The sequence below is a fragment of the Moschus berezovskii genome, chromosome 14 (genome assembly GCF_049115385.1).
Source record: "Moschus berezovskii isolate FMDL1 chromosome 14, NW_MosBer_1.0, whole genome shotgun sequence".
In the NCBI taxonomy this organism is placed as follows: domain Eukaryota; kingdom Metazoa; phylum Chordata; class Mammalia; order Artiodactyla; family Moschidae; genus Moschus; species Moschus berezovskii.
This window is the reverse complement of record NC_142473.1, coordinates 37,742,117-37,760,332: the sequence shown is the minus strand read 5'-3', so window position 1 is coordinate 37,760,332 and position 18,216 is coordinate 37,742,117. Positions and strand designations below refer to the sequence as shown.

Sequence of the window (18,216 nt, the reverse complement as noted above, 5' to 3'; positions counted from 1 at the left end):
GCTCTGAGAAAAGAACCACTAAGGAGACACTAGAGAAATAGTAAAACAGATCATAAGGCCGAAGTGAGCTCTGTGGCCACAAAGAGGCCAGAGAAAATTGAAGAAATGAGAAGGTGCCTGCAGTGAAAAGCTTGAAGACAAGTCAAATAGAAGAGCTGGAAGCAGATTACAAGATAAGGATAATGTGGCAACTACTGGGGACACAGAGAATAAAATTTATCAATAATGATTAAGATCTAGAATAATGTATGCTATATGAGTTCATATAATTACATAGTTATGTACAAAACAGGTTATATATATATTACATATACTATATACACATTGCATATATTGTGTGTATATGCCATAGTGTACGTATACAATTATGACATATATATTCAATAGTCTGTGTATGTGTATATATAATACATATATATACACACACACTGTTTTGTATAGAACTGTGGCCATTCAGGAGGAGAAACTGTGATTCCTCCTTCAGCAGTAATTTTGGTAGATGGTTTGAACAATTGCTGATGACTAAAATATATGTTTATTGATATTGTTGGTTCCTTTATTTAAAATCTGAACATCTTTCAGAGCCATTTAGGTAAAAAAAAAAGCCTCATTTTCTCTTTGGTGACCCTCCCGCCTCCGCATGTGCCCTAGGCTCCCTTCCATGGCTGGGGGTGGAGGGTGAGGCGGGGGATGAATGACAGAGAGGAAAGAACATTTACGCCAGATTAGAGTTCCGCCCAATCTGGGGGCCCTGATTCTTCTAAACCCAGCTTCCTCAAGACCTACTTTTGGTTTGATGAGAAAGTGACCAGCGGAGAACACAGGGTAGTGAGTGGGGAGCTGTTAACCACAGTGCCAGCCCCCACAGAGCAGCAGGACAGTTTTCTCACAGAGAGGTTCCTGTTCACAAGCACCTTTCCTCATCAGTTATTTCATTTGATACAGAGCTTTTTCAGCAAGCTCATGGTCATCCAGCAGCTCACTAAGGTGAGGGAATGCTTATCCTTCAGGAATCTCTTTTCACACCGAGAGTGCTCACTTGTGTCCGACTTTTTGCGACCCCATGGACTAGCACGCCAGGCTCCTCTGTCCACAGGATTCTTCAGACAAGAGCACTGGAGTGGGTTGCCATTCCCTTTTCCAGGGTCACACTGAGAAGTACCTTATAAAGTAATGAAGGATGGAGTCCTGTGAATGATAGATGTGTGATGCCTGCTACTTCTCAGAGGCTGCTTCTTGGCTCAAAACGTTTTATATAGTTTTGAAGTTAATTCTTAAACCTTTGGTGATAGGATCAGGGAACAGAGATTCTGAAAATGGAGGCAACTCCTCTTCACATTTAATGTTTGATTTCTTTTCATTTTTATTATTCTTAATTTTGGGTGTTCTGTTCAAAATATTTTTTTAAGATTTTTTTTAATGTGGATCATTTTTTAAAGTCTTTATTGAATTTGTTACAATACTGCTTGTTTTGTGTTTTGATTTTCTGACTGTGAGGCATGTGGGATCTTATCTCCCCAACCAGGGATTGAACCTGCACACCCTGCATCAGAAGTCGAACTCTTAACCAATGGGTCACGAGGGATGTCCCTGCTCAGAATATTAACATGGGTAGACTGTGCTCTCTAAAACAGTTATAACAAAATAAGTCGAAAGCATAGTCATGACTTGATGTGGGTACATGATTGTTAACATACAATGATATTGACAAGTTTAGATTTATTTCAGTTAGTTTTATCCCCTTGGGGATTAAGTACAGGGATGTAGTAAGCTTCACATGGTCTCTCCAAAAACATGACTGCAATATAACTATTTTAGGTCAAGTTATGCCAGCTTTCATGATCAAAAAACAAGCATGACACTGCTTGCACATGGCACTCTGTTAGGCTTTCTACACAACTGGGATTCTTCTCAGTGTTGGAACAGTAACTCTAGTGTCGCCCAGCTGGAGAAATGTCAATCATGAAAGAAATTTGTTATTTAAAAAAGCCTTGTTGATAGTGAGCTCACTCTGAAGGACTTTTCCTACTCCATTTCATCTTGTTTGATCGTGTGATATAAGGTAAATTTAAGATAGTCAAAGACAGCCATTGGTGGTTCTTACCCAAATCTTCAAACCAAAAAGGTGCCACCAGTTTTCTTCCTTGCAGACCTTTGTGTCGGATAATGCAACTTGCTGTTGAGTTTTTGCCATATGTGTGGACTGTCAGCGTGCTGGTGCTATTACACTTCTTCCCATCAGTTTCATATTCATGGTGGGTTTCACCTGTGAAGCAATTTAAAGTGGTGTGTGAGGTCGTGACAGTTTAATGCTATTGGGTGGCATGGTTTTCTGAGAAACCAATGGCCTTGACATCTTGGCAAACCTGTTAGACTTCTAACCTGACTCTAATTTCCCTCAGCCACCTGGGACGTGCTTGGCCCCATTCCCAAAGAGAAACAGATGAACAAGAGTGGATAATTTCCTATAAACCCCCCACGACTGGAAAAAAAATCCAAAGCTTATCATGGTTACACAAGAAAGACAGCCTAATGTTGTGGAACACAAAGACCCAAGACCTTACTCAGGTTGAATGAATACGGCAGATTAAAGAGAGGTCTAGAATTGGCAGTAGACTGAACCTATGGTTACATAAAATTGAATGAAATGTATGTTGAAATGTAAACAAACAAATCAGTTCCCAAGCATGAGAGCTGGTTTTTCTGCTTCAGTTAAAAGGCTCAAAGCTTAGGTTTTCGTTGTTGCTGTTATCAAAATAGTTTTATCTGCCATAGGGAGTAGGACATGATACTCCATTGTTCAAGCAAGATCTTATCTGTTCCAGTTGCATGTATTATGTTCAGTTCAGTTCAGTTCAGTTCAGTCGCTCAGTCGTGTCCGACTCTCCGCGACCCCATGAATCACAGCACGCCAGGCCTCCCTGTCCATCACCAACTCCCGGAGTACACTCAAACTCATGTCCACAGAGTCGGTGATGCCATCCAGCCATCTCATTCTCCGTCGTCCCCTTCTCCTCCCGCCCCCAACCTTTCCCAGCATCAGAGTCTTTTCCAGTGAGTCAACTCGTCTCATGAGGTGGCCAAAGTATTGGAGTTTCAGCTTTAGCATCAGTCCCTCCAATGAACATCCAGGATTGATCTCCTTTAGAATGGACTGGTTAAATATATATTTTTAGAAATGTATTTATTTATTGGCTATGCCAGGTCTTAGTTCTGGCATGTGGGATCTTTAGTTGAGTCATGCAGAATGGTTAGTTGTAGCATGTGGGAACTAGTTCCCTGATTAGGGATTGAACCCTGGACCCCCTGCATTGGGAGCACAGAGTCTTAGCCATTGAACCACCAGGGAAGTCCTAAACATATTTTCAATTCTGTGTCTGATACAAAGTTTATGCTCAGAGGTACAGGTAATAGCTATATTATGCCTTTTATGAAATTTTGTTGTTGTTGAGTCACTGAGTCGCGTCTGACTCTTTGCAACCCCATGGACTGCAGCATGCCAATCCTCCCTGTCTCTCACTATCTTCCCGAGTTTGCCCACATTCATGTCCATTGAATCAGTGTTGCTATCCCACCATCTTATCCTCTCCCGCCCTTCATAAAATGAAATTTTATGAAGACTTTGTTGTTGTTCGGTCACTCAGTCGTGTCTGACTCTGTGACCCCATGGACTGCAGCATGCCAGGCTTCCCTGTCCTTCACTATCTCTCGGAGTTTGCTCAAACTCATGTCCACTGAGTCTATGAAACCATAATATTTAATACCTGTACCATTTTAGGGTTCTACCTTGTTTTAAACAAAAGCATGTAACCATGTTATTTGTGTTGAGGCTTTCAAGCATAAGGCATAGTATCAATTGGTTAATAAGGATAATTTGTCTGGAAAAGGATGGATGAAATATTGAATGGGGTTTTCTGGCACTCTCTGCCACCAGAGGGTGCCAGAACACTTAAAAATTCCTTAAAAATATAAATAGGAAGGAAAACAAAGGAGAAAAGAGAATGGTTTCTTCACTTACCATAGACCTCCATGCCATTCCCTAAGAGCCAGGTTATCTGTGAAGGGGGCTTGTTTCTCATGGTGGAGCATTTCAGTATGACGTGTTCTTTTCCGTTGTGCGTTTTGATAACTGAAACTTGCAGGGTTGGCATGACAGGAGTTGCTAGAAGAACATTGATTTTTCTCTGCTTAATTAGCTGGTCTACATATCTCAGCAAAGCACAGAACCTAATAATCTGTAGGGATCTTTGTAGGGGATGGTCTAAATAATGGCATATTTTTTCATTTGACCTTTCTCAGAATATAGTTAAGGGGCTTTTATGTACTTGTAAGGCTACTCTGGCTGTCATCAGAATATTTGTCACCCAGTGTGTGATTAGTCTCTGGAAATTCCCAAGTAGACTGTGTTACAAAGTAATTCTTAAATTTTACAGATGAGTGTATTTGAGTGGTAGAACACTAGGTGAAGAATAGAAGCTGGAGTTCTGGTCCCATCTCGATCACCATTTGTAAGAACTTGGGTAAGTCCCACAGCCTCTTGGTGTATCAGTCTCCTTGTCTGAGACGTGAAGGGATTGGTTTATGGGTTGGCTGTTTGAGCTCTAAACTTTCATGAGTCTAGGACTCACCTCAGTATAAGTTACTTCTGTCCCCTCCTCCCATCAAAGAGGCATTTCTCTAAAGGGCCCATCAGCCCGATTCCTTTTTACTTCTGTCTAGGAAAGCCTTTTCAAATAGGTGTGTATCTACTTCTCTGGTCTGCCTCACACTGTGGGGTACAGAATGGGACCCTTTAGCATCTGTTTACTCATCCATCTGCCATTAAGACATTATGAAGTCAGTTCCAAGAATGTACCAGATGCTGGCAATACAAATGTGGGAAAGATGAGGCCCCGCAAAGAGGGGCATGGTGATAGAAGCAGCCCCCTAAACTGTTCACTGAAAGATCACGTGTCAGGTGCAATGACAAGGTAGGCATGGAGTTTTATAAGAGGTGTTGTGAGAGCCCCAGTAGAGCACAGGCTTGGCCTGACCCAGAGTGATGTTGAGAGTGACAAGCAACATGAGGGAAAGGTGACCCCAAAGCCGAGTCTCATTGCTTCTCAGAACCCCTAGGGAGCCACTCCTTCCCAGAGACTGTCACTGTGCCTTTACTTTATGGCAGGTACCACACTCAACTAATGCAAGAAGAGGAGTCTTAGGAATTCTTTGTGTGATATGTAGAATTATGGTATTTAGAGATCAATAAAAGGCAAGTGTTTTAAATTGATCTGTTCTGCTACAAAAAGCAAAAAAGTCAAGATAGTAAGACTTAACACTGAACACGAAGGACGATCTGCAGAACTGAGCAAGTTCCAGCTGTCACTTCCTAGCCAAGCCTCCCAACCCCATCCCCCAACAGAAGAGAGGAACTTGTTTTGCAGAGGCTGTGAGCCGATTGTCCAGCAGAGTTACATCTAAATAATATTCTGTCTTAGGATATGCTGTCAGAAGTTTCCGCTAGATGTATGTATGTGTTTTGCCTTCCTGAGCAAGTGTGCAGACTCCTTATGGGCAGAGATTGTGCCTAATTCATCTTTGATTCCTTGCAGCCCATCACAGTGCCTGGCACAGAATCACAGTTCAGCCAATACAAATTCTCTTTCCTTTTAGTTCCCTGCAGAGAAAATTTAGTTGATGCCAAAGATGATTTTCACAAACTCACATTTAGTCTGGGACTTGCCACTCAAATTGCTCCTTTCTGTTTTCTCTCAACGAAGATGGCAGAGGTGCCAGGAAATGCCTTGCTGCAGGCAACATTTTTTTTTTCATAATATTGAGTTTAAAAATGATATATCCCGTTCCTAAGTGTATCGCTCCCAGACTGGGTTTACTGGCATCCAGGCACCTACCTAACACGATCACTTTCACTTCCTTTGTTCTCACGGACTTGCCGTAGTGCAGGCACTTGTACACGCCTTCATCATGCTGTGTGACATTCAGCACGCTGATGGAGAGCTGATCGGAGGAGTGATGAAGAAGCTGGTATTTGGAACTTTTTAAAGCTGTACAAGAGGGAACAAGAGCTGTTATAAGGAGAGGTATCAGATGAATGCAGACTCTCAGTGGATGGATTTTTCACAGGAATAGCTTTTGATTATCACACTTTAAGGGGATGAATGTCGCATCTTTAACTGAGCTGCCTTCCAAATTCTAGTGTTACCAGCTGGAGACCTCTCAATAGTTCGAAGTTAGTTTAAGAAATAAAGTATTTTGATACTGCTGCTGCTGCTAAGTCGCTTCCGTCGTGTCCGACTCTGTGCAACCCCATAGACGGCAGCCCACCAGGCTCCCCCGTCCCTGGGATTCTCCAGGCAAGAACACTGGAATGGGTCGCCATTTCCTTCTCCAATGCATGAAAGTGAAAAGGGAAAGTGAAGTCGCTAAGTCGTGTCCGACTCTTTGCGACCCCATGGACTGCAGCCTACCAGGTTCCTCTGTCCATGGGATTTTCCAGGCAAGAGTACTGGAGTAGGGTGCCATTGCCTTCTCCAATTTTGATACTAGGATCTGTGAAATAAGCAGTTTGTTTTATTTATACTGGTAGGAAGTTATGAATCCTGGGCTGGCAAAGGGTTCAGGTGGCAGGAGGATCTTAAATAATTTTTTTTTACATTATGTAAATGCCCCAGTGTAATTTGTCTTAGAAATCCAGTTCTCTGTCTTGCCATACATAGCATTATGATGCAATTATACGCCAATTAAATTTTAAAAAACTATTGGAAAACTGTCCATAATTATCACTATTTAAATTTTATAGTCATATGAATAAGATTGGAACAAAAATAGTTGTCAAATTGATTTGATGACAAAGCTGTAAAATCTACTGTTCTTACAGTTTCATATGACAATGAATAACCAAGATATGTTTAGAAGAAAAGTTCATTATTATTTGAAGTTTCCCAAAGAGTATGTAGTACTTTCAAATGTTTAGGGAATGGCAAAAATAAAGAAAACCAACAACAAAACTCCCCCCCTCAAAAAACCCACAAGAACCTAAAATCTCCCACAGTTCCAGAAAGCTCTAACCAACAGCAAGTATTCCTTTTGATTCTGTCTCGATCTGGGATTTCCATCTCAAGTCAAAGGTCCCTTAGCGAATCAGAGGCTCCTGAAATGAGTGGTTTTCTTTGTTTCTTTTATTTTTAATGTGAAGATTTATAATGTGAACAAGCCTAAAATACTTAATTGGCTGACCAAGGAAGGTTGCTTCTCGTCTGAAATAATGCTTATGGTGTCCTGGGACACTGATGTTACCTGCTGGAATCCAGGTGTTCTCAGCCTCAGCACTATTGACATCTGAGTCCATCATTCTCTCTCGGGTGAGAGTACGGGACGCCGCACTCTGCTTTATGCATGCATAGCAGCATCTCTGGCCTCTCCCACTAGAGTCCAGATCCCCATGCCTTTCCTCAGTTATAACAACCAAAACTGTCACATTGCCAAATATCCCCTGGAGGGCAAAAAAATAACCTTGTGGGAGAACCATCACGCTAGATCAGGGCATTTGAGAATGCCCATCTTCTCCAGTATTACTGTTGTTGTTTAGTTGCTCGGTCGTGTCCGACTCTTTATGACCACATGGACTATAGCCCGCCAGGCTCCTCTGTCTGTAGAATTTCCCAGGCAAGAATACTGGAGTGGGTCGCTATAGCTTTCTCCAGGGGATCTTCCCAACCCAGGGATTGAACCTGCATCTCCTGCATTGGCAGATGGATTCTTTACCGCTGAGCCACCAGATAAGCCCAGTTTAACCAAAACAAAGCAACAGAAAGCATTATTTAACAGAGTTCTCTCTCCTTAAAGGTTTCCTCTCAGAACTTTTATCAATTAATATGTACTTATTCTATTGGAATCTAGTTGGTTTAGCTTAAAATAATATATTTAGTTATTTTACAGTGAACCTATCAATATTTAATCATATTTTCTAAAGCACATCAAGTTTTTCTAGAGGGTCTGCTTTTACAAAGCAGAATAAAATTTGCTGTGTTGGATACTTTTCCAAGCATTTGGTAATTAGGAGTATTAAATGGAGATATAAAATGGTCTCATTATTAGGACATCCCTGGTGGTCCAGTGGTTAAGATTTTGCCCTCCAATGCAGCGGATACAATATTTGATCCCTGGTCAGGGATCTGAAATCCCACATGCCTTGGGGTCAAAAATCTAAATCATAAAAACAGAAGCAATATTGTAACAAATTCAATAAAGACTTTAAAAATGGTCCACATAAAAAAAAAACTTAAAAAAATCCAGTTTAAAAAAATAGTCTCATTATAAAGGAAGGGTTTCGTAAAATACTTCCCGAAGAGAGGAACTAAATAGATTTTTAAAAATCCCTTCCCACAAGGAAAAAAAAAACAAAAACTGACCACGTGAGATGACAGATATTAACTAAACTTATTGTGGTATTATTTTCCAATATATACATATATCAAAACAAATATATGGTATATTCCTATATGGTACACATTAAACCAATACAATGTTATATGTCAATTATATTGTAATAAAATTGGAGGAAAAAAGAGTTCCCTCCCATCTTAGGCATCTAGGACTCAATGTGTTTGTGAAAGAGGAAGGCTACTGTCCTTTTCAGAGTAAAACGTGCCATCAATTCCTGTTGCTCAGTGATCCTGAGTTTTTGTTAAGACCATCGGGAGAAGGGGAGCCATTTTGGGGTGGGCTTTGATGTGTGACTCTGGGTTGCTCAGGTGGAGAACAGAGCTCCTGGCTGTAGAAGTTGGGTGACGTGTTGGCTGCCCGAGGACCATGGGCCCCCCACCTGTCTGCTGCCATCTATCATTGTGCTGTCGGCGGTTTCATGGTCGCTGAGAGTCAAAAAGTGACCTGGGGGTGAGGTGGGATGGTGGAAACGGGCTTTGTCATTTGAGCCCCCTTTACCAACCATGCTAGTGGGGTTTCCATTTCAGACTTCCTGCCAGAAAAAAGCAGCCGTGTGTAAAACACAGGCTTCTGGGTGCGATTTACATGTCACAGTAGGTGGGGCCAAGCCCACCATTGGGGTGACTCATGCTGACTTTCTGGCCCACCAGCCTGTCTGTCTGGAAAATCCGTCAGGTTGAGGTCTGGCGGTGGTTTCTTTCTTCACTTACCAGGCTGTTCATTGAAGAAAATGGTGAAGCCTGAGGGGGCCAGCCACTGCAGAGAGGTGGTCTCCTGAGTAACGGTACAGTTTAGAGTGAGCGTCTGGCCTTCCTCTATGGGGACAGTTTCCATGTGGTGGTTCCGAAAGGCCTCTGTGAAGGAAGAGAATTGGGGACTGTCAGACTGGCATGGGCCACACTACACCTGAATTGAGGGAAGGGCTTAGACTCGAGGCAACCTCGTTCATCATTTGGTCATTTGTATACATTTGTTAGAGAAACAGAACCCAAAGTCAACACCAAAAACTGCAAGGAGAGGAGGGAAGCAGTGTGCTAGAGCAATCAAGATGTCTCTCAAAGGAGCTGAATGAAGGGGTGGATTTTGGTGAAAGGAAAGCTGAACAGCATCTGTGAGGCACTTGCCTTGCCATATGCTGGAAGTTGTGTCTTCCATGTTACCGACATTGAAGTCAACTTTCAAACTAACGCTCTAAAGCAGCAGTTCCCAACCTTTTAGGCACCAGGGACGGGTTTCGTGGAAGGCAGTTTTTCCATGGAGGAGGGGGCAATGGTTTCGGGATGATTCGAGTTCATCACAATATTGTGCACTCTATTATTATTACGTCAGTTCCACCTCAGATCATTAGGCATTAGATCCCAGAGGCTGGGTGTCCCTGCTCTACAGGAAGAGTGATTTTGCTCACTTGATGATGAAGGAATAGAGGTTCAAGGTCACAGAGGTCCTTAAGACGGCATCGGTGCCCAGGTCTGTGGGCTTCTAAGCCCATGCTTGTATAACTGGGTTGGACTACCTAAGTGATGAGACCCCAGAAAATTCAGCTTTTCTGGCCTGTTTATAAAAAGGCTGACTCGTGTCTTCAAGTCCAGTTGGTGGCGGTGGGGCGGGGGGGTGGTCTCAGATTCTAAGAAATATCCTCTGGGGCTCTTGTGAATTACAGAACTGCTCTTCCTGGGGAGTAGGTAAGCCCCTGGGGTGGAAGAGCTTCTCCACCAGAGGGTGGAGTTCTTTGATCTCTTCTGATTTGATATTCCACAGCAGCACTTTCCCCGGGCACATGTAAGAGTCTGTAATTTCCCCAAATCATAATCCCCAGAGAATGAGAAACAATAGTTCTAAGCAGCTGCAAAGTTATCCTCCCAAAAAAGAAATTGATAGAAGAATAAATTGGCTTTACTGCTGATTTGGCACATTTATTGCCATTTGTAATTTTTTCAACTTTAAAATTAAAGAATTCTTTTTCCTGAGGATGAAAAAAATCTTATCAATAAAAGTACAAAACATGTCTATAAACAGAAGAATACCATGGGGTTATAAAATATAAATAGCAAATACAATGAATTTTACTGTATCATCTTAGCTGTTTAAAAAAAGGAAAAAGAAATGACTTTATTTCCTTGTGATAAATTTCAAGTATTAGGAAAAGCACATTGAAGAGCTCTGGGAATTAATTGTTACAGACTTTTTAGTTTGTTCCATTTTGAGGTCATTATTTTCAACCTAGCCTCTAGCAATAATCACCCAAAATTATTGTATTGTATTCATATTGACTTTCATGGGAAAAGAGTTAGCTTGAGTCCTGATGGAAAAATACTCATATCATCAGCCAATACTATAATGAACAACAAGGATTCAATAAAAAGAGATTGTTTTCAAAAAAACCATTGAGGCATAGGCCAGAATTCTGCTTAGGCAGGTCATTTGGAAATATTCTCATCTAAAAAATCAACCCATGATTGGGTAATAAGGATAATATTAGTAGAGATGCATTGAAATGACAGGGGAATTTCTTCTAAGGGTAAGCAACTCTTGAGCCAAGAGTCTGAATCTAGACCAACTTGTGCTGTATCATTCCATTATGTGATTCTTGCTTTATCTCTAGCCCTTGTGCATGATCTTGCTTCCCACAGATTGAAGCTTCAAGAGGGCAGTGATTGTGCTTTATATTTATCTACAATTCTTTCTTAACAGAAACTATCACAGTGTAAGCTTGGAAAGTAATGGTCTAATGCCAGCTTTCATGATGACAGTGTGATACAGGCAATGGATAGCTATCTTTGCTCTCCTGTTGTTCATAAGAATATTGACAGAGAGGAGGAAAGTTACTACATAAATATATGATAGGATAAAAATTAGTGTTAAGCAACATCCCCTGATTTCATCCTTCGGGCAAGAAGTTAACACTCAGAGGCTTTGCCAATGTTCTTACCTTTGATAAAATGATTGTCTTAGACAGGAAGCCCACCCTGGGGGAGAAGGGAGAGGCGATGTTTATGTGCACTCTGTTTATGGATAAATGTCTCCCATTTTAAAAGTGTATATATCATTGTCTTTTTCTTGGGAATGCATGCTTATGAATTAAATCATGTCATTTAATCCTTACAGTGTCTTAAAAATTGTATGAAAATGTAGCATGGTGTTTTAGCATATGGCAAAGAATTCTGTCTCCCAAGATGAGTGTTTGCTCTTGCTGTTGAGATGTCAGGGTCAGGCTGCTGACCACAGAAGAGATACCGAGTTCCAGATGGAAAAGACTGCATCTGAGGCTTAGAACACCAGCCATTTCCTCTGTTCTTGGCTCCTAGCCTTGCATTTGGCTTCCTAAGCCTGTTTCTCTTGCAGTGTTGTCATGTAGACCCCATGTTTGATTCAGAGACAGGAAATCATTGTAGAAAGGAAGACTAGCTCAGTGAGAAGCCACTGCACCACACTGCTTCAGCTGCGGGACTTAAAAATATTGGCTAACGTGTCTAAGTCATGTCAAATAGTAGAAGAGAAGGACAGTGGTACCTAAGTTTTGATGCCACATCTTCTAAGAAAAAAGTTCCCCACGATGCTCTTGCTGCTATTGAAAACGACAGTGGAATTTGTCTTTAAAATCTTTTCTTTCACCTAAGTTTAAAATCAAACTTTCACCTTCTTTGTCAGAGTGATTGGGTGTGGGGTATCTTCTTAGCTCACCACTTCCTTCCCTGCAGACTCTAAAAACATTTATATTATATTCTTATTTGCCTTAGCATTTCTAGTGTAGACAGCAAATGCCCTGTGCCTACTTGCTAGTTCTCTCTGTCAGTCTTCAGAATTCTCTGATGTGACTCCCAAATGCTGGACATCCCGAGCTTGGCAATGAATCACTGTGGTGTCTCTCCTAGGAGGTCATCTCTTACTACTGGTAGGTCATGTTTATTGAGTGGATTATTGACTTCTGGGCTTGGTCGTTATCTCCGTGACTGGGTTCATCCATCCATGTACCGCCATGTGTCATGAGGTCACTAGTTAAGTCTAAGGCTATAGATTGTGTCTGTGAGGTTGGTTTATATGTGGAAAGGGAACCTATGACCTTCACCATCATCTCCACCCCCTATCCCGTGAGCCAATTGTCCTAGGAGTGGAATAGCTTCACACCAAAGCACACGTGACTGACTCTGAAGCTGAAGGGCAAGCAGCAGTCATAACAACCTACCAGAGCACCTGTAGATAAAATCTGCACAGTTCCTAAGAGTCCTTGGTTTTTCCCAAGGTTTGGGGAGTTGCAGTGTATCTGCCCTACTATAGATCATCATGGCAGACTGAGGAAAGGAAAAGATTCTTTTTCTTAGTTGCCCAGTTATTGAATTGCAACACACCCCACCTGCTCCATTCCAGCATTTCTTTATAGTCATCACTGTCATCACAAGCCACTGCATGCCAGGCATCTGAGAGGCACCCCAGCCCCTTCCCTCTCCAAAACATCTCTTGAATCCATTCATTCCTCTTTTTCTTTTTCACTACTATCACTGCCTCCATTGTTTTTTTCTTGGACCATTGCAGTAACCTCCTTCTAGCCTCTGCTTCCTCTAACTTACCATTTTCATCTGCTTCAGCATTACAATGAAAGGAAATTTCCAGGTGATCCAGTGTTAGGACTCTGCACACTCACAACCAAGGGCCCAAGCTCGATCTCTGGGCAGGGAACTAAGATCCCACATCCCACAAGCTGTGGGATTTTGCTGTTCAGCCAAAAATTAAAAACAAAACAAAAAAATACATATAAAATATACAAATTCAATCGATCCCTTCATTAGAATATTTGCTGTGGCTCCCACTGCTTATGTGAATCAGGCCAGTATTTCAGATAATTGGACCCTCAATCCTTTCCAGTTTTATTTGCTGATACTCCCTTTCAGGTGCCCCATGTAAATGGCCGCCTGCAAACTCCAGAAATTTTGGACTCAAGAAGATCCTTTGCCTTTGTCCATACTGTTCTCAGCCTCGAATACCTTTCTTAGCTCCTTCAAGACTTAAGTCAAATTACACCACTTTTGTCAAACCTGCCCAACTCAACTGGCCTTCCACCTCTCTCCTCTTCAGTGACCTCCTCTCTCCTCCAGATCCCCGAAGGCTTCAAACAGACTTCTCTTACAGCCCTTCACACATCACTTTTTACGTTACGAGTATGTCTCTTGTGGATAGATTACAAACTCCTCATACAAAAATTGTTTGTATTCCCAGGGCAGAGCACAATCTCAGATTTTAAGTAGTTGTTCAATCAATGGCTAAATATGAGTAAATGTATATTCACTAATAAATGTATTAATAGGATGCTCACTTTACATTAATTAATAAAGCCTGGAGCTAAGTTAGAATCAGAGACACACAATGAGTTAAGGCTCAGATCAGAGCTTTATTTGTGTTCCTCTTTTGAGGTTAGCAGGCAAAACATGCTTGGATTCAGACCCTTACAAAAAGGCATCACTGTTATTGTTTAGATAGACTCAGTAGAGAAACTTATGTGTGAAAATGAATCAAACTTTGTCAAAATTAAATGATTTCCAGTATAGCTTTAAAGAATCTGTCTCAACATGCGGTAAATGGATGACTCTTTCCTGGTCAAAGGATGTATTGAGAGGACCCTACTCCATCTGCAACTGGAGTGTTTCATGCATCCTACTCTCCATGAAACAACCAGAATAGAGGGTGCAAATTGGTAGGTTTTCATCATCCACAATATAGGAAAATGGGATGTATTTTGAAAAATTCTCCATTCTTACTGTGTTTGACCCACCCTAGGGTTTGCCAGTAGAAATCCTGAAAAGAGGGCAGGTTCCAAGATTATAGGTCTTTCTTTTTTTTTTTTTTTGGTCTGTAAGTTTTTGGCACCCATAGAAGTTGTGCAGTAAAAGAAGGTGTCATGATCTTCCCATAATTCAATTAGCTAAAAACAGCTGGCAATTTATGTTTCCCAAACTGATGATTTCCTGCCTTTTTGCAGATTAGAAAGCAGCATGGTCAGCTCCTATCCTGTTTGGGACCCTGATGGGCATGAGTAAGACTAGGGTAGAGTGGGCTTCCCAGGTGGCTCAGCAAGTAAAGAATCCACCTGCAATGCAGGAGAAATAGTCAGACACAGGTTCATCCCCGGGTCGGGAAGATCTCCTGGAAGAGGGCATGGCAACCCACTTCAGTATTCTAGCCTGGAGAATCCCATAGACACAGGAACCTGGTGGGCTACAGTCCACAGGGTTGTAAAGAGTCAGACACGATTGAAGGGACTGAACACACAGCACACACACAGTGGGCAATTGGTTCTCAGATACCATTGACCCTAGATGCCCTCTGGATGGCCCCCTTTGGATGAGGTTTCAGCGGAGGATTTTTCAATAATAAATCTTCCATAGTGTGCAAATCACTGTCTTTCAAACTTTTGAACCACATCAAGAAACATATTTTCTGTCACAATCCAATTCATACACTCTCCCTGAAAACTTTCTTGAGATAGTACTTTTACTATGTGCTTTGCTGATATTTACATTGTTAGTTACTAGCAGGTTTTCTAACTTCTTGTAACCTCAATTTTATCATATATAAATTAGGGATATGAATACCTCTGTCATTTTTTTTTTTTGGCTAGGATAAATGAAATTAACATAAAGTACCCAGCACTGTGCATGATGCAATAAATACATTTCTCCCCTTTCTTTATAAACAGTACACTGAACTGAACTGAGTAATTTATATTCTAAAAGACTTATCTTAGGTTTACTTTAGGGCATGATTATTGTAGTTTTTATTTAAAACATTATTTTTGTGAGGTATTTTTGAAAGGAAATGACTCACTGAAAAAGCCTCAGTTAAAGGCTTTAAATTTTGGAATAATAGAAAGCATTCTAATTTTAGCCACTTACATGTACTTTTTATGAATGTGTTAGCTCTTCTTCAAGTCCCTTATTGAAGAAACTTATTTATTACCAAAATTGAATCTTTATTAAGTGCCTCAGGGTATGGGACCAAAATAGAAAGCACTAATTGAAGTATATAAAGTAGGAAATTGGAATACTGTGTAAAATAGGAAATCTAGTTTTTTTTTATTTAATTTTTATTTTGTATTAGAGTATAGTTGATTTATAATGTTATGTTGGTTTCAGGTGTACAGCAGAGTGGTTCAGTTATACATATTTATCGGATTCTTTCCCCCTATAGGTTATTACAGAATATTGAGTAGTCTCTGTTCTACAGCAGGTCCTTGTTGGTATTCTGTTTTATATAAAGTAGTGTAAATATGTTAATCCCAAACTCCTAATTCACTTATCCCCCTCCCTTTCCCCTCTGGTAGCCATAAGGAAATCTAGTCTTAAAAGATACATTCTCCAGATGCAGTTCTATGGTGAAGGAAGATTTAGAAGGAGAGATGCTTCACTTGGAAGATAACTATAGATTTGGTATTTGGAAACAAGCACCCAGCAAGCAAGCAACCCTGTATATGTGTGATTTTCTTTGCAAGAAAATGATACAAGTTGCAATCAGAGATTCAGGGACAATACATCCTGCCCTGACTTTGGGGTAGGAATGATTTAACCTGTGCTAAGAAGATTTGGGGATGTATATACATGTATAATGGAGAAGGCAATGGCAAACCACTCCAGTACTCTAGACTAGAAAATCCCATGGATGGAGGAGCCTGGTAGGCTGCAGTCCGTGGGGTCGCTGAGGGTCGGACATGACTGAGCAACTTTACTTTCACTTTTCACTTTCACACATTGAAGAAGGAAATGGCAACCCACTCCAGTGTTCTTGCCTGGAGAATCCCAGGGACGAGGGAGCCTGGTGGGCTTCCATCTATGGGGTTACACAGAGTCGGACACGACTGAAGTGACTTAGCAGCAGCAGCAGCAAGAAGAACTATGTGTCTTTCATTAAGCATCCAAAATCACATTTGCAAATAATAAGGAAATGTAAAGTGACTCACAAAATAAGCACAAGGTTTTCACTGGAATCATGATTTCTGAACTAATTAAGGGTTGTCTAGCATTTTGCCATTTTCAAAGTACTTTTCCAATTGAAATTTTATCCTTGTAACAGTAGGGTTTGGTAGATCAAACATCGTTATCATTTTAATTTCAAGATGTAGAAACTGTTTCAGAGAAATTATTTGGCTCAGACTTATACAACAAGGAGGGGTTTTTTGTTTGTTTGTTTTTTTAAGCTTTTATTTTGTATTAGAGTATAGCCAATTAGCAATGCTGTGATAGTTTCAGGTGGACAGCAAAGGGACTGAGCCATACATATACATGTATCCATTCCCCCCAAACCCCTCTCCCATCCAGGCTGCCACATAACTTTGAGCAGCATTTCCTGTGCTATACAGTAAGACCAAAGAATAAAAAGTTTTTAAATGCCAAACTGATGCTCTTTCAACTGGTATACCCTTAAAAGACAGTACACTTGTTAGTGACACTTTGCCGTAACACAGATTCCACGGAGACACACACTACAATGACCCTTTCTATAGACCCTTTAGCAATTGAACACCAGATTCAATTAATCCTGTAACATCCCTCCAATGTGTAATCGTAGTGGAATCTGAGATTTACGTGGAAAGTGAGAGATTTACCTGAGTTGCTTCTGCAGTTAGTCCTCTCTGAGAGCGGCAGACTGACTGATATATGTGCCCAAACATTAGGTCAACTGAGCATCAAAAAAACAGGAGCTCTGAGTCCTTACCTTGTAAGGGGAACCACGCCAGCAAGCTGCAAATTCTCCACCACATGCTGTGCTCTGCTCTTGTCACCCTTTGTCGACTTCCTCTGGATTCTGAAATAAATAGAGCAGAGTGGTTTCTCTTGAGAGGGGGAGGCAGTGGCTCTGTGACCTCATGTCACACCTCCTCCATTGGCTCTGGAAGCCCCCTTTTAGTTAGCTGCCCTCAAAATACCTCCAGGTGGAACATTGAGGGGACCACATGTGTCACCCCGATGGTGGAGAGGGGTGAGTGATGTGTTGGTGGCACAGATCTTTCTACCACACGTGGGTAGTCCTTATAAGTCAACGAGTTGGAGGGCTTTTGGAGAGAGAGGAGGTGGGAGAGAAATGAAAAGGTTCCTGTGTGGTGATGTCAACCAACTTCTTTTCACTTTTCTAGTTTATAAAACAATTTAAATCAGGCAAGTTTTGCTGAACCCTTGTGAATATGTTTCTAACTCTGGCAACAATTTCCTGTAGTTATCAGGGAGCATAATTCACTAATTCATATATTTACTCATTTAAAAAAATCTATGTATCCATTCACCTACCCACCCACCCTTCCATCTTTCCTCCACCATCCATACCTAGCCGTCTTGTTAGGTATTGCTCTAAGATATGATCAGATATGAACGATAAAGCCTTGTGTTTAAGGAGAATATGATCTAGTGGGGGTGATGATATGCAATTTTGGTATTTGATTCTCATTAACTGGATGAATTGAGATAGACTTTATTTCATTTTTTCAGAGACACACAGCACAATGCAAATAGACTTATGTTTAGAAAATAGGTTAGTCTGCAATGTTTAGAGAATTGTAAAGGAAATAATATTTACTGGTTCTAGTTGAAATTAATATTAATATTCTTAAATGTATTGATAGTTTGGGTAGGGAACATTGTATCCATCAAAAACGTCTTTGAACTATTTCCCCTTATTTAACAGATAGAGAATAAAAAGAAAGAAAATTGAGTTTGCTTGGAGTTTAGTAGCATACAATGTCCTGTTTCTCAGATTGTTTGAGGATTTAAATGTCTTGGCCCCCTAGCTAAG

General features: G+C 41.0%; 1 protein-coding gene across 4 annotated transcripts in view; it reads right to left on the bottom strand.

The window, feature by feature from the left end:
- The window catches only part of CRTAM (cytotoxic and regulatory T cell molecule), a 29,837-nt gene extending 12,591 nt beyond the window's left edge, over nucleotides 1-17,246 (bottom strand). The window contains exons 1-6 of one of the 4 annotated variants that reach the window (XM_055422501.2): nucleotides 17,146-17,207; nucleotides 13,011-13,154; nucleotides 9,156-9,299; nucleotides 5,892-6,044; nucleotides 4,019-4,162; nucleotides 2,105-2,266 (exon numbers count right to left, since the gene is read on the bottom strand). In XM_055422501.2, the coding sequence (XP_055278476.2) occupies nucleotides 2,105-2,266; nucleotides 4,019-4,162; nucleotides 5,892-6,044; nucleotides 9,156-9,279 (583 nt within the window). In that variant the 5' untranslated portion in view covers nucleotides 9,280-9,299; nucleotides 13,011-13,154; nucleotides 17,146-17,207. Of the gene's footprint in view, nucleotides 1-2,104; nucleotides 2,267-4,018; nucleotides 4,163-5,891; nucleotides 6,045-9,155; nucleotides 9,300-13,010; nucleotides 13,155-17,035 lie in introns of all 4 variants that reach the window. The other 3 variants (XM_055422500.2, XM_088843034.1, XM_088843035.1) reach the window with 3 other exon arrangements.
- Between the last annotated feature and the right edge of the window lie 970 nt (nucleotides 17,247-18,216).